The 12,529-nt window shown below is 35.2% G+C and overlaps 2 protein-coding genes across 4 annotated transcripts; both read left to right on the top strand.

The window, feature by feature from the left end:
- The first annotated feature begins 446 nt into the window (after positions 1–446).
- LOC107785811 (uncharacterized) lies at positions 447–4,257 on the top strand. The gene is made up of 2 exons (XM_016607185.2): positions 447–3,769; positions 4,063–4,257. Exon 1 carries the CDS (start codon positions 616–618, stop codon positions 3,757–3,759), a length of 3,144 nt encoding a protein of 1,047 aa, XP_016462671.2. The 5' UTR covers positions 447–615; the 3' UTR covers positions 3,760–3,769; positions 4,063–4,257.
- A 3,222-nt stretch (positions 4,258–7,479) lies between these two features.
- LOC107785812 (cyclin-L1-1) lies at positions 7,480–11,963 on the top strand. 3 transcript variants are annotated; one of them, XM_016607186.2, is made up of 10 exons: positions 7,480–7,712; positions 8,163–8,341; positions 8,473–8,554; positions 8,654–8,794; positions 9,260–9,429; positions 10,415–10,688; positions 10,781–11,168; positions 11,302–11,337; positions 11,417–11,493; positions 11,663–11,963. In XM_016607186.2, the coding sequence occupies exons 2-9, from the start codon at positions 8,190–8,192 to the stop codon at positions 11,470–11,472; spliced, it is 1,299 nt and encodes a 432-aa protein (XP_016462672.1). In that variant the 5' UTR covers positions 7,480–7,712; positions 8,163–8,189; the 3' UTR covers positions 11,473–11,493; positions 11,663–11,963. The 3 variants fall into 3 exon arrangements, with proteins under 3 accessions (XP_016462672.1, XP_016462673.1, XP_075094575.1); XM_016607187.2 differs by having other exon boundaries at positions 11,417–11,511; XM_075238474.1 differs by having other exon boundaries at positions 7,574–7,712; positions 8,170–8,341.
- Positions 11,964–12,529: the final 566 nt, after the last annotated feature.

Genomic DNA, 12,529 nt, shown 5'->3' with positions numbered 1-12,529 from the left:
CCTGTTAATAAATAAGTAAAATAGGTTCAAGTCTATATATGTTGATATAAGTCAATTGAAAAGATATTACTAAAAGGAATAGCAGTTTACTACTGAAAATTCCTGATCTATCAAGGCATACGTTTGAGGCCAGGTCTACAAGATTTAATCAATGGTGTCTTTTTTATGATAACTTGGGTGAAGCCTTTAATTAGCTGATCGGTGAACAAGACTTGTGGCTATATAGTAAACTAAGAGAGGAGTTTAACTTAAATGAAACCTTTAATTTAGCTGATTTGTCCCTTTTTGTATGATATTCTTTATTGAGATAAAAAGGGCAGCCCGATACATTAAGCTCCCGCTATGCGCGGGGTCCGGGAAAGGGCCGGACAACAAGGGTCTATTCTTTATTGAGACGTCTCAAGATATTTGGTGTTATTTAATTACTAATTATATTCAGCATTTACAAGAACTGAAATATCATTTAACCAACGAGGCAACTTACCGCTGGGGTCTCTTTTGGGACAATTGTTTAGTATGGACTTGTGGCGGTTTGCCGTATTCTTATAGTTGGTTTGAAACTCTATATAAATGATAGTATGTCTTTTAACAAGTTGCATTTGCTATTAGACAAAGATGAGAAAGAGAGAGATGGAGAGAATATTGACACTCATTTCTTTGTTTCTTCTCTATGTTGCCCTGGCAGTTCAAGTGGTTTCTTTTTCCTTTGGGCATTCACTTTGCTCTTCACATGATTCCATTGCACTTCTACAGTTTAAGCATTCACTTGCCGTGGCGGACTATCCACTTTTAAATTATTATGACTTCTTTTGCCCATATTCTTATCCTAAGACGACGTCTTGGAATAGGAGTAGTATGGATTGTTGTAGGTGGGATGGAGTTACCTGTGATAGATTCACTGGTCATGTGATTGGTTTGGACTTGAGTTGTAGCAAACTTGAAGGAACTATCCATCCCAATAGTAGCCTTTTCCAGCTTCGTCATCTTCAAACGCTCGATCTTTCCCTTAACAACTTTTCGTTATCTCATATTCCACGGGGCATAGGTCAGTTGGTCAGTTTGATGCATCTCAACCTTTCTTATAGTATGTTCGAAGGAGGGATTCCATTAGAAATCTCACACCTGTCCAATTTGGTTTCGCTTGATCTTTCTTATCTCTTCTCTCTCCAGTTTAGCCAGGAAGGATTCAACATGCTCTTTCGAAACTTAACCAAATTAGAGGTACTTTCTCTTTCTTTTGTAAACATCTCATCCAAGATTCCCATGAATGTATCATCCTCTTCTTCTTTGAGATATCTAGATCTTGGAAAAACTGGCTTGCATGGCAACTTGCCAAAAAGCATTTTCCTTCTACCCAATTTGGAAACTCTCAGATTGTCAGGAAATCTTGATCTCACTGTTTCTTTCCCCAAGTTTAACTGGAGCAGTAGCCATACACTAACTGAGCTAGATCTCTCTCGCAATAATATTTCTGGAGGACTACCTGGTACACTTGGAAGTCTCAAAGCCTTAAAACTTATGAAGCTTCATTGGTGCAACCTCGTCGGACCTATTCCCGAATCCATCAGGAACCTTTCACAAATCACTGAACTGGATCTTTCATACAACCATTTGGAGAGCAAAATTCCTGATGCTTTTTCCGACTTGCAAAAGCTTACATTCTTAGCACTGGATGGCAACACCTTCTCTGGCCTGTTCCCATCTTCCCTTGTCAACTTGACAAAGCTTGAAGATTTGAGATTGAGTAACAATTCACTCAATGGTCCACTTCCTTTAACTGCTAACGGGCTTCAAAATCTATATCGACTAGTTTTGTCTAATAACTCACTCAACGGCTCAATCCCGTCTTGGATGCTTAGTCTTCCTTCATTGACTGAGTTACATCTGGAGAGCAATCATCTCAGTGGACCACTTCCTGAGTTTAAGCCCAACTCTATAGAATGGCTTGATTTGTCTCAAAATCAACTCTGTGGTTCCATTCCTCAATCGCTTAGAAATCTTGTGAACCTAAGCGATCTTAATCTTGGACAAAATAAGTTGGTCGGGGAGGTTGGAGCAGAAATGTTTTCAAGCATGACAAACCTCCGATATCTTGATCTTTCATCAAATAATTTGAGTGGTGAGGTAGGAGCAGAAATGTTTTTCAGCGTGACAGACCTCATCCGTCTTGATCTTTCTCATAGTGGTTTATCATGGAGTAGCAGTAAGGACAACATCACCATTCTTGCACTTTCGTATTTAAGTTTAGGCTCTTGTCGTGTGAAAGATTTTCCAAATTTCTTCTTGAACTCGACGAGCTTAAAGTACTTGGATCTCTCGGAGAACGAAATTCACGGCCACTTCCCGAAATGGTTTGATGGTCTGAGTTCAATGAGATTCCTTAACCTCTCTCACAACTACCTTACAAGCTTAGACCATCTACCTTGGCAGACAATGACAGTTGTTGATCTTCAGTCAAACTCACTCACTGGACCTCTGCCGTCCTCCCTTTGCACATCAACTTACCTTTCATTTCTGGATTTGTCTTATAACAATCTGAGTGCTGAAATCCCCAATTGTTTGTTGACTTCTTTCTATCTGACGGTCCTAGACTTACGAGCAAACAACTTTTATGGTCCCATTCCAAACAAATTCTCGAACTTTTGTGGGCTAGTTCATATTAGTTTGAGCAAAAATCAGTTGGAAGGTCCAATTCCAAGATCGCTAGTCAACTGTGCATCCTTAAAAGTCCTTGATTTGGGATACAACAAAATCCACGATCCATTTCCCACTTGGCTGGAAACCTTGCAAGAGTTAGAGGTTCTCATATTGAAATCTAATAGATTTTATGGATCAATCGTTGCTATCCAAACAAAATCGCCATTTCCAAATCTGAGGATCTTTGACCTCTCTGGAAATTCTCTTACTGGCCCTTTACCTACCCGGCTTCTAAAAGGTTTCAAAGCTATGGTAAACATGGATACACACAAATCAAAATTGGAATATTTTGAGGAAGATATTGGTTATGTTAATCGCGCAAAGCATGCGGAAATTCTTGAGTATCGGAGTCCTCCTAGTGCTGGTGCTAGTGATGCAACATATGAGGAATCAGTGGATTTAGTGATGAAAAATCAAGAGACTAAATTCAGAAAGATCTTGAAGATATTCACAACAGTTGATTTATCAATGAACAAGTTCGAGGGAGAAATCCCAAAGTCCATTGGGAACTTGAATTCACTTCTGCTGCTGAATTTATCTCACAACAACCTCACTGGACATATTCCTGTTGAAATGAAGAAGATGGGCACACTTGAAGCTTTGGACCTTTCATTTAACCAGCTTACTGGAAAAATTCCAGAGGAATTGACAAGTCTAACATTTCTTGCGGTTTTAAATCTGTCGCACAACCATCTTGTTGGACCTATTCCTCATAGTAATCAGTTCAATACATTTCCAAATGATTCATATTTTGGAAACAGTGATTTGTGTGGGTTTCCATTGTCAACTGAATGTGGGCATCGTAAGAGTGCATCAGTACCAGGATTATTGGTTGAACAAGAAGAAGATGAGCCGAGTTTTCTTAGTGAAATGACTTGGAAATCTGTCTTAATTGGGTATGGTTGTGGCTTGATATTTGGATTTACCGTCCTGTATCTCATATACTGTTTTGAAAGGCCAAGATGGTTCGTAGACTTTTTTGCAACTATCACTCATGAACTGACATACAGAACAAAGAGGAGAGGTCAAAGACGTAGGAACTTTCACAGAAGAAGACACTAAAATCTATGAGGTAATATTTTAAAATCAGGTTACTGTTCCTAATTCATTCTTGTTCTTGTTTGCATAATCAAGTATACAAATGATGTTCTTATTCTAGTAGTAGGAATTCAATTTCATGAGAAAAAAGAAAAAGCGATTAGGAGGTAAAGAGGGTAATTTGCACTTGCCTTAATTGCAGAGCAATAGAATTCCGTAGATATTCAAAAAGTTAAAATTGTGTTATTTTTTCAGTCAAGAATCACAGGAAGTGTACACAATATCCGAAGACCGTAATGTAATTCATTGTTTATTATTGCTCTGCAGATGGCAACCAGAAAGTATCAAGAAGCAAGAGAGGCCATTAGTGGCTTTGGAAAATAGTGGTATTAGTATATTTCTGCAATATGTGCAAAAAGTAAGAGAATGCAGATCACTGTTAGTGTTTCTTAAGTAGTACTCCTATTGTATAAGCAACTTGTTATCCCGTTTGACTAAATTCTACGTTGGTGTGTTTCGTGCTTGCTTCCCTTTTAACCAATTCTATTTTTAACTCTCAAGTTTAAGTATCTTCTCGCGCCTAAAATTTGGCAGTCTTTTAGTAGTTCAGAAACGGAAGTTTTCCAAACAGCTAAATCACCTGTGTATACTATTTACGGAATAGGGCCATAAATGCCCCTAACATATTGAAAATGACTCAAAAGTATCTTTAGTTAACCTTTGGGAGCAGAAATACCCTCAACCTTTTTTTTGGGCTCAAATCTGCCCATGAGATTTAACAGACCAGTCATGGTCAAATTTACACTTTAAATTTTCACGTGGCACGTTATAAGTGTGCCACGCGTATTAAACAATAAACAAAATTAAAATCCATGTTTAAATAAAGCTACCCGACCCGACCCGTTGACCCATAATACATATAACCCATTTAACTAAAACCTAAAAACGAGCGGTAAGTCAGGTTAAACACACACCCCCATTCCTTCTTCCTCATTTTTGCTTCTTTAATTATGTAATTTTTCTTCTTCCTCTTTTTTCTTCCAATTATTTTATCATAATCTCCCGTTATCTTTGTATAAAAATTTGTTCTTTTGTGATAGAATATCCAAAATATTTGTTTCCTCTCAAAGCTCAACCAATTGAGTAGATGTAGTTGCGGACAGGTTACGAGTCAATTTACAGCCAAAACTCCTATTAATTTATGGAGTAAGTAATATTTTTTGCCGAGAAACGTGTAAGTTTGTTTTTTAATGTTTCGAATGATTTGAAATTTTATTTTGATAAGGTTGCCTCTTGTGGCTATTGGGTATCTTTTTAAAGATGGATTATTGTTTAATACACGTGGCACACTTATAACGTGCCACGCAAAAAGTTAAAGAGTAAATTTGACCATGATTGGTCTATTAAATCTCATGGGTAGACTTGACCCCAAAAGAAAAATGTTGAAGTTATTTCTGGTCCCAAAGGTTAACTGAGGGTATTTTTGAGTCATTTTTAATACGTTAAGGGCATAACGGCTAACAAGGGACTGTATGCTTTTATCTAATTTATTATTATCACAGGCTTCTAGAGCTGTTTGGTATGAAGGAAAAGGTTTTTTTAGAAAATATTTTCTTGAAAAATAAGTAGTTTTGTTACTTTCTTGTGTTTGGTTAGGTAGCAAAAAATATTTTAAAAAAAATATAGTATAATTTAGACAAACACTATGAGAGATAAAATGCGTAAGGGTGAGTGAGGAGGGTGGTAGGTTGGGTTCTTTATTTTTAAGATCGATAATAATTGTTCTTTGTTTTTGAGAGGGATAATCAAGATCTTGCTATGAGAAAATATATTTTAGCTTTAGTAAATATTTACTTTATACATTTTTTTTTTGTATGCAATCAATTAAGATTGCAAATTGTTGATGAATAATATCCTCTTAAATTCATTCTATAACAATAACAAATTCCTCTATATTTTGCATTAATAATGAATAAAGGACATACTCAAATAATCGAAATACATGTTTTCTAACAAGGCTTAGTAATATATATATATATATATATATATATATATATATATATATATATATATATATATATATATATATAATAGCTACTAAAAAAATATCAATTTGAATAACAAAAGTTAGTGTTATGAAATAAAGCACACACACCAAAAATATAGTATATAAATGGTAAATGTTAGATGAGATACAATTAGATAATTTTTCTTGAGGAAAAAATCACTATTGTTTAGTGGTTATTAACTTCTTATAGCTACCATATACATAATTACTTCCTATAGCTACTATTCAGTTGTTACGGTAGTGTATTCATTGTATTCGTGTTGCTGTATTCATGAATACAGCAGCAAAAAATGCCTAAAATTAGTGCCTCTTATTATAACTCAATAAAATCAATTCTAACATGCATCATTATCAACCCAATTAATTAGAATAATTTTTCAGTTGTATTTAACTTTTGTATTCAGTGTGTTTCAATATTTGTTTTTTTACTTTTGCATTCATTAGATTCAATATTTGTATTTATTGTATTCGCTATTTTTATATTCAGTGTATTCAAATGTATTTGCGTTAATATTATTTTAGTTATTCCTAATACATGTTATTACTGCTGTATTCAGTATATTTTATTGGTTGTATTCACTGTATTTCTATTTGTATTCAATGTATTTTATTGTATTTCACTGTATTTTAAAATTAAATGTATTCACTGTTTATATTCTGTTCTATTTTAATATTTATATTCAGTATATTTCAATGTTTATATCCTGTATTCATGAATAATGTATGTACAATATGCATGAATATAGGTGTATTAAGTTGTATTACAAAAACACAGATCTTCGAAATACATAAATACATGCAAAAAATGTATTTATATAAAAATATAATGCGTTTGAGTGAACTTGTATAAAATGCAATGTATTTGTATCATTGTATGTAACTAAATAGCAAATAAGAGAAGAAAGTTCGTCGGAGATGGCGTTTTCCGGTCAAGAATAGAAGAAAGTTCGTCGGATCCGTATAACAAATTTATGATAAGAGTTTATCACGTTGCTCCTTTCCGTTAGAAAAATTCACTCTTTTCTATATCCTGGCTGCCTTCTACTCTATTCTAATGTCTCGTCAGCCATCAATATTAGTGCGTGTATCTTGAGTTTTTCGAAGAGAGATATTCTTCTTTCTCGTCGGCCATCAATAGTACTGGTTTTGAGTTGCTCGAAGAGAGAAGGAAGAGAGAGAGAAAGAAGAAAAAAACTGAGAGAGAATCAAAGAGAGAGAGTTTCTTCTTTCTCGTCGACCATCAATATTACGGCTTGAGTTGCTCGAAGAGAGAGAAGGAAGAGAGAGAAAGAAGAAAAAATCTGAGAGAGAATTTTGTGTTAATTGAAAGAAGAGAGAGGAAAAATATAAATAGTTATTTCATGCCTTAGTGGTAGTATATACCATAAATACCTATTTAGTTATAAAATATAAAGGGTAGCTATAGAAAATAATATTTTAAAATAATTTTTGTTTATAATAAATATGGTGTATACCTTTGCTATAAGAGTTAAAATTTCCTAATTTCTTTGTCTCTCATAAAATAAAGGTAATATAGCATAGTTATCTAATAATATTTAACTGATATTATTATAATTTGATCGTTTTTTTAATATGTTCAAATAATTTTCATTTTGATTTCTATTATGTAATCAATAATCTCATTTTAGCCATTGATTTAAATTTAAGGGAGTTAGTGTCACATTTAAAAGGTGAAGTAGGTATTATTTCTCAAACCCAAACTAAAGAAGATAGTGTAATTTAACTCGGTATTATTTTTCAGCTATTCCATTTATTCTTCTTCTTTTGGCTTTGAAGAATAAAATAAACGAACAAACAAAACATATATGTTTGGTCGAAGCGAATTAGCGATATAGTAGTCTTCTCTTCTTCAATTCAACAACAACGGAGTTCTTGTTCACAATTAGAGGTTGTCACTGAAACCCCCCCTTGTAATTAAATCTTTCAAGTTTTCTAAACACTGCTATATATATAATATATACATAATATTCACAATTAGGATTCTAGGGTTTGTGGGTATCTCTGGTATGTTCCTTTTTTGCTCCTAATCTTATATAGTTATTTATTCATGGATCCATATTCAATTCTTTGTTAATACAGTTTCCCCGCTTTGTAATTCAATTGTTTGTAGCTTAGTTGTTTATAGCAAAATACATGGGAATGTGAGGGGAAAGAGTTTTTTTTTTTTTTTTTTTTTTTTATTTAAAATTTTTGGTTCTGGGTAGGTGTTTTTGTTTCTTCCTGAATTGGTTATACATGATGTAGGTTTATTCTGTGATAGATACTGATATATGCTTTTTAAAGTTTGTTTCTACAGTTTAGTTATATTGGGTTATCCATATTTTGTTTCTTGTTGCAGTTTATAGGGGATTCTTGAAGTTCAACTATGATTTACACGGCATTAGACACATTTTATCTAACAGAGGAGCAGCTTATAAACTCCCCTTCTAGGAAAGATGGTATCGATGATGTTACGGAAACAACACTTAGAATCTATGGCTGTGATCTTATCCAAGAAAGTGGGATTTTGCTCAGACTGTATCCTTTTCTTTATGTCAGTTAACATGAAGATATATGAATCTGATATAATCATACCAGCTGAGGTACTTTTCTAATATAAAGTTCACTGCTTTTGGTTTTGGGTGTCTCCTTAACACTATAATTTGCAGACCCCAAGCTGTAATGGCCACAGGTCAAGTACTATTTCATCGCTTTTACTGCAAGAAATCATTTGCTCGTTTTAATGTGAAGGTTTCTTTCTCTTCCCCTCTGCCCCAACTCCCTCTTATCTCTAAAGGAAAAGTGTGCTGTCCATGCTGACGTGTGGTTCTTTTGTGTTAACTTTTGCAGAGGGTTGCTGCTAGTTGTGTTTGGCTTGCATCAAAGCTCGAAGAAAGTCCTCGAAAAGCAAGGCAGGTGCTTAATGTTTTCCACAGAATGGAATGTAGGAGAGAGAACTTACCTTTAGAACATCTGGATACATCTTCAAAGGTAAGATATCTCATTTACTTGAGAAAAAGAGTTTATTTCTGTCTACATGTTAGTTCGCTTTACTCAATGATATATATTGGTGTGGTGTGTTCTATATCGGTATTATTATTTTTTTGTTCCTGAAATACCCAATTGGGAAGGGTCTGCATATGCAACTTTCCTGCAAGTACTATCAAAACTTTTTATCTTCAATATAAGTGGAACTGATAGTACCCATGAGATCAGATCAAAGTTTTGATGAGCTGCAAGTCGCTAGACTGCAATAGAGACTAATATGTCAACCTTTTAAGTTTTAGTTCATGAGTAAAATGGTCTATCTGCAACTTTCCTTTTAACCCTTTTTCCTTTTTTTGGGGGGGGGGGGGGCGGGGGTTCGGATGCATTTGTGTCCACCAAGTTAGCATTTTCTTCCATGTAACGACATCAAGTTGATAACACAAGATAAAGATTTTGTCTCTTTTGCAGAAATACGTTGATTTGAAAGCAGACCTAATCAGAACAGAGAGGCATCTTTTAAAAGAGATGGGTTTCATCTGCCATGTCGAGCATCCTCATAAATTTATATCAAATTACCTTGCAACTCTTGAAGCACCTGCAAAATTGAGACAAGAAGCTTGGAATCTTGCAAATGACAGGTGAGTATGTTAGATGTTGTTATGTTTATCTGAATATGTTTTTAATGTAGCCTTTGACAATGGAAAGTATTTCTTGAATTGCTACAAGTTTTAATAGTGGCTGATGACCTTTGTGTATATTGTAGACATTTAATGCCCAGTACTCTAAAATTGATTAAGATATATCTGTGTTTCTGCCATCTATCTTCTTATATTACATTGTGTTGTCAACTTGAAACGCTTAAAAGCTGTATAAACTCCGATATTAGCTTGAAATTTAGTTAAACTTTTTAGGTAATAACTTATGCTAGGTATGATCAATATATGACAATTTTCGAGATCCATATCTGTCCTTAAAATGAAAAGGTCATGTAACGGTAATCAAAAGACAATAAGTGGGAAAAGCTTTTTGATTTTTGTTTTTCTTTCGTAATGTCCTATCATTTTCCATTCCCAATTTTCTATGCTGTGTGGAATCATATCGGTTTTTACACTGTCTTCATCCTTTTTTCCAGGAAAATTATAACCATCTCTTTTGTTTTATTATGTCATTGCTTGTTTCAAATTAAACCAGGTGCTGTCTACTTCCTTTTCCTTGTGTTATTAACATATAGTTGAAGAACGTAAAGAAGGTCATCCGGTATACAGTAACTCTTTGGCTACATAGAGGGTACTGTTATACCAAAGCAAGAAGAAAACACAGAATGCACAATTGTTATTATCTGAAAAGGCAAGCTAATGCTTGGCCCATGGTATCACAATTGCTTTTTTCAAACCTTTATTGGGATGTTGTGGGAAGTTCTTTCAAATTTGATCAAAGTATCTTGTTTCTTTTGGCATTTATATATTTTCTTATAACAAATGTCATGGTAATCTTGGATGAAGCTTAACTAATTGCTCAGCGATTAATAGTTAATTTGCCTAAAATTTCTATTTAGCTCATTGCCCAGAAATGATAATGTTTCTAAACAATAAAACCCTACTGGGTGTTTTTGTCTGTGAACAGCTTGCGCACAACACTCTGTGTAAGATTCAAGAGCGAGGTTGTTGCCTGTGGAGTTGTATATGCTGCAGCCCGGAGATTTCAAGTGCCGCTCCCAGAGAATCCTCCTTGGTGGAAAGCATTTGATGCAGACAAGGCTGGCATAGATGAAGTTTGCAGGGTTCTCGCTCATCTTTACAGTCTTCCAAAGGCACAATATATTCCTGTATGCAAGGAAGGAGGCTCCTTTGCTACGTCAAACAGATCGCGGGACTCAGCATCGCTTCCTGTATCTAAGGTAAAGCACTTATCCTGTCTTTCAATTTGATAGCCATCTACTATAGGATACTTCCAATTTGATATTAATCTCCCCCTACCCGCTCTTTATAGGAAGGTTTGTTGGATGGTCAACCGGTGAATGAAGATAATGGTACACCAGGAAACCAGGAAGCAGCTAAGGAGGGAGTAATGAAAGCTTCCCTTGATAAGTTGAAGGACTCAAAGAAGAGCGATGATGACTCCAAAAGCAGCATGCCTTCAGAAGGGGAGTCTAAAGAAGAGCCTGGAAAAACTGACCATAGAACAGATGCTGGTGGGGAAAAGAACAAGGAGAGAGAGAGGGAAAGGGGCAGAGACAGGGAGAGAGAGAGGGATAAGGAAAGACTAAAGTCTCGTGAACGTGATAGGGGAAGGGAATCTGACAGGGAAAGGGAGCGAGAAGATTTTGAAAGGGACAGGGATAAATCCAAGGAAAGGAGTCATCGTTCAAGAGAAAAAGGTACGTTCTGGTTGATTCATGACTGTCTAATGCCAGACTTCTCAAAATTCAGATAGGCTTGGGAATGCCCAGTCTCTCCTCATTGGCTAGTTTTTTCTGGTTTAACTTATTCAAGCTCATCTAAATATTGCAGGTCACTCGGAGAAACCAAAACATCATTCTTCTCGAGGTAAACAACAATATACTTTTGTCTGATATTGAGTCCTGACTCCTGATGGACTGTACTTGACAACTTTCCGTGTATGCAGATCGCGACTACCAGTCTTATTCATCACGGGAGAAGGATCGTCGTAGACACCATTAGCTTGGAACATCCTAGCAAAATGTACTCAAATCATTTCAAGTAGTAGCTTGTTCCATTAAGGCTTCCTTTTAAACTTTTGTTTACGGATTCCATAAGTTCTGCATATAGAGGATTTTCTTAATTGGGGGAAATGGTATATCAATGTCCTGTTCGAGCCACCTAAAAATATGTTTCTGGCTTGATGTTGCAGGTTACCTACCATGCCATATAGGTATTTGGTCTCTATGGAGTGTGGCTGCAGTCCTTTGCATATAGCTGAGAGTGCCTCCTGGTGAAACTGTGCCACCCTTGATGTATTAACAAGGGTCTCCTGTAATCGAGTCATTGGTTTTAACTATTTTCCTTTGGTTCCTCTCTGAACAATTGACATACCCTTATCGTCCATATGTATTCACTTTGCTCTAACATTTACTCTTTTACATTCAGTTGACTGTTCAGCTTTTTGAGAAGGGGAAAAAAGTAGAGAAAGAGAGTAAACAATTGACGTGAAATATCATTGATATCAGGCTAATGTGTTCTTCTGAACATTTTTAAAAGGAGTATCTGTTTAGTGCTAAAGAAGAGAAGGAACATTGCAGAGTTGAGAACATCTTCTTCGTTGGTTCTATGACTGATCTATTTGTCAATCATTTCAAACTCAAATACTTCATCACAAGAAACTTTCAATACATTACCTTTTCGTTGTTGTGTTTTTCTTCCATTGCCTTCAAAATTTCACCAGGAGACGGTGGGAAAAGGTGTTTAAGTTGTGTCCTTGGTCTCTTCCGACATTTTCCTTTTAAGTTACCTTTATTTCTGGATTTCCGGTTTCTCAATACAAACCAAGAGACACTTTAGTTATTTGGTTTCTCAATCTTTAATTCGGAAATCATCATCATTTCTGTCACTGAAATCAATGAACATTAAAGAAATCAACTGTCAATCTCACCCAAATCACGAAGTCATTCAAGTTGAATGATTACAGTAAGTGAAAATAAGACAAGCCAGAAACTTTCCCCTGGCAAAATACGATAGATTACAACAACAGACGCCTTCTAAGTTCTAAAAGAACAAACTT

This window comes from Nicotiana tabacum, chromosome 19 (genome assembly GCF_000715075.1).
Source record: "Nicotiana tabacum cultivar K326 chromosome 19, ASM71507v2, whole genome shotgun sequence".
Classification (NCBI taxonomy): Eukaryota; Viridiplantae; Streptophyta; class Magnoliopsida; order Solanales; family Solanaceae; genus Nicotiana; species Nicotiana tabacum.
Note: the sequence above shows the minus strand (reverse complement) of the source record. Positions and strands in the feature narration are given on the sequence as shown.

Coding starts and splice junctions, on each gene's coding strand:
- LOC107785811 (XM_016607185.2), top strand. CDS start 616: ATGAGAAAGAGAGAGATGGAGAGAATATTGACACTCATTTCTTTGTTT.
- LOC107785812 (XM_016607186.2), top strand. CDS start 8,190: ATGATTTACACGGCATTAGACACATTTTATCTAACAGAGGAGCAGCTT. Junction 9,430..10,414: donor TGGAATCTTGCAAATGACAG/GTGAGTATGTTA, acceptor GTCTGTGAACAG/CTTGCGCACAACACTCTGTG. Junction 11,169..11,301: donor TCATCGTTCAAGAGAAAAAG/GTACGTTCTGGT, acceptor TAAATATTGCAG/GTCACTCGGAGAAACCAAAA.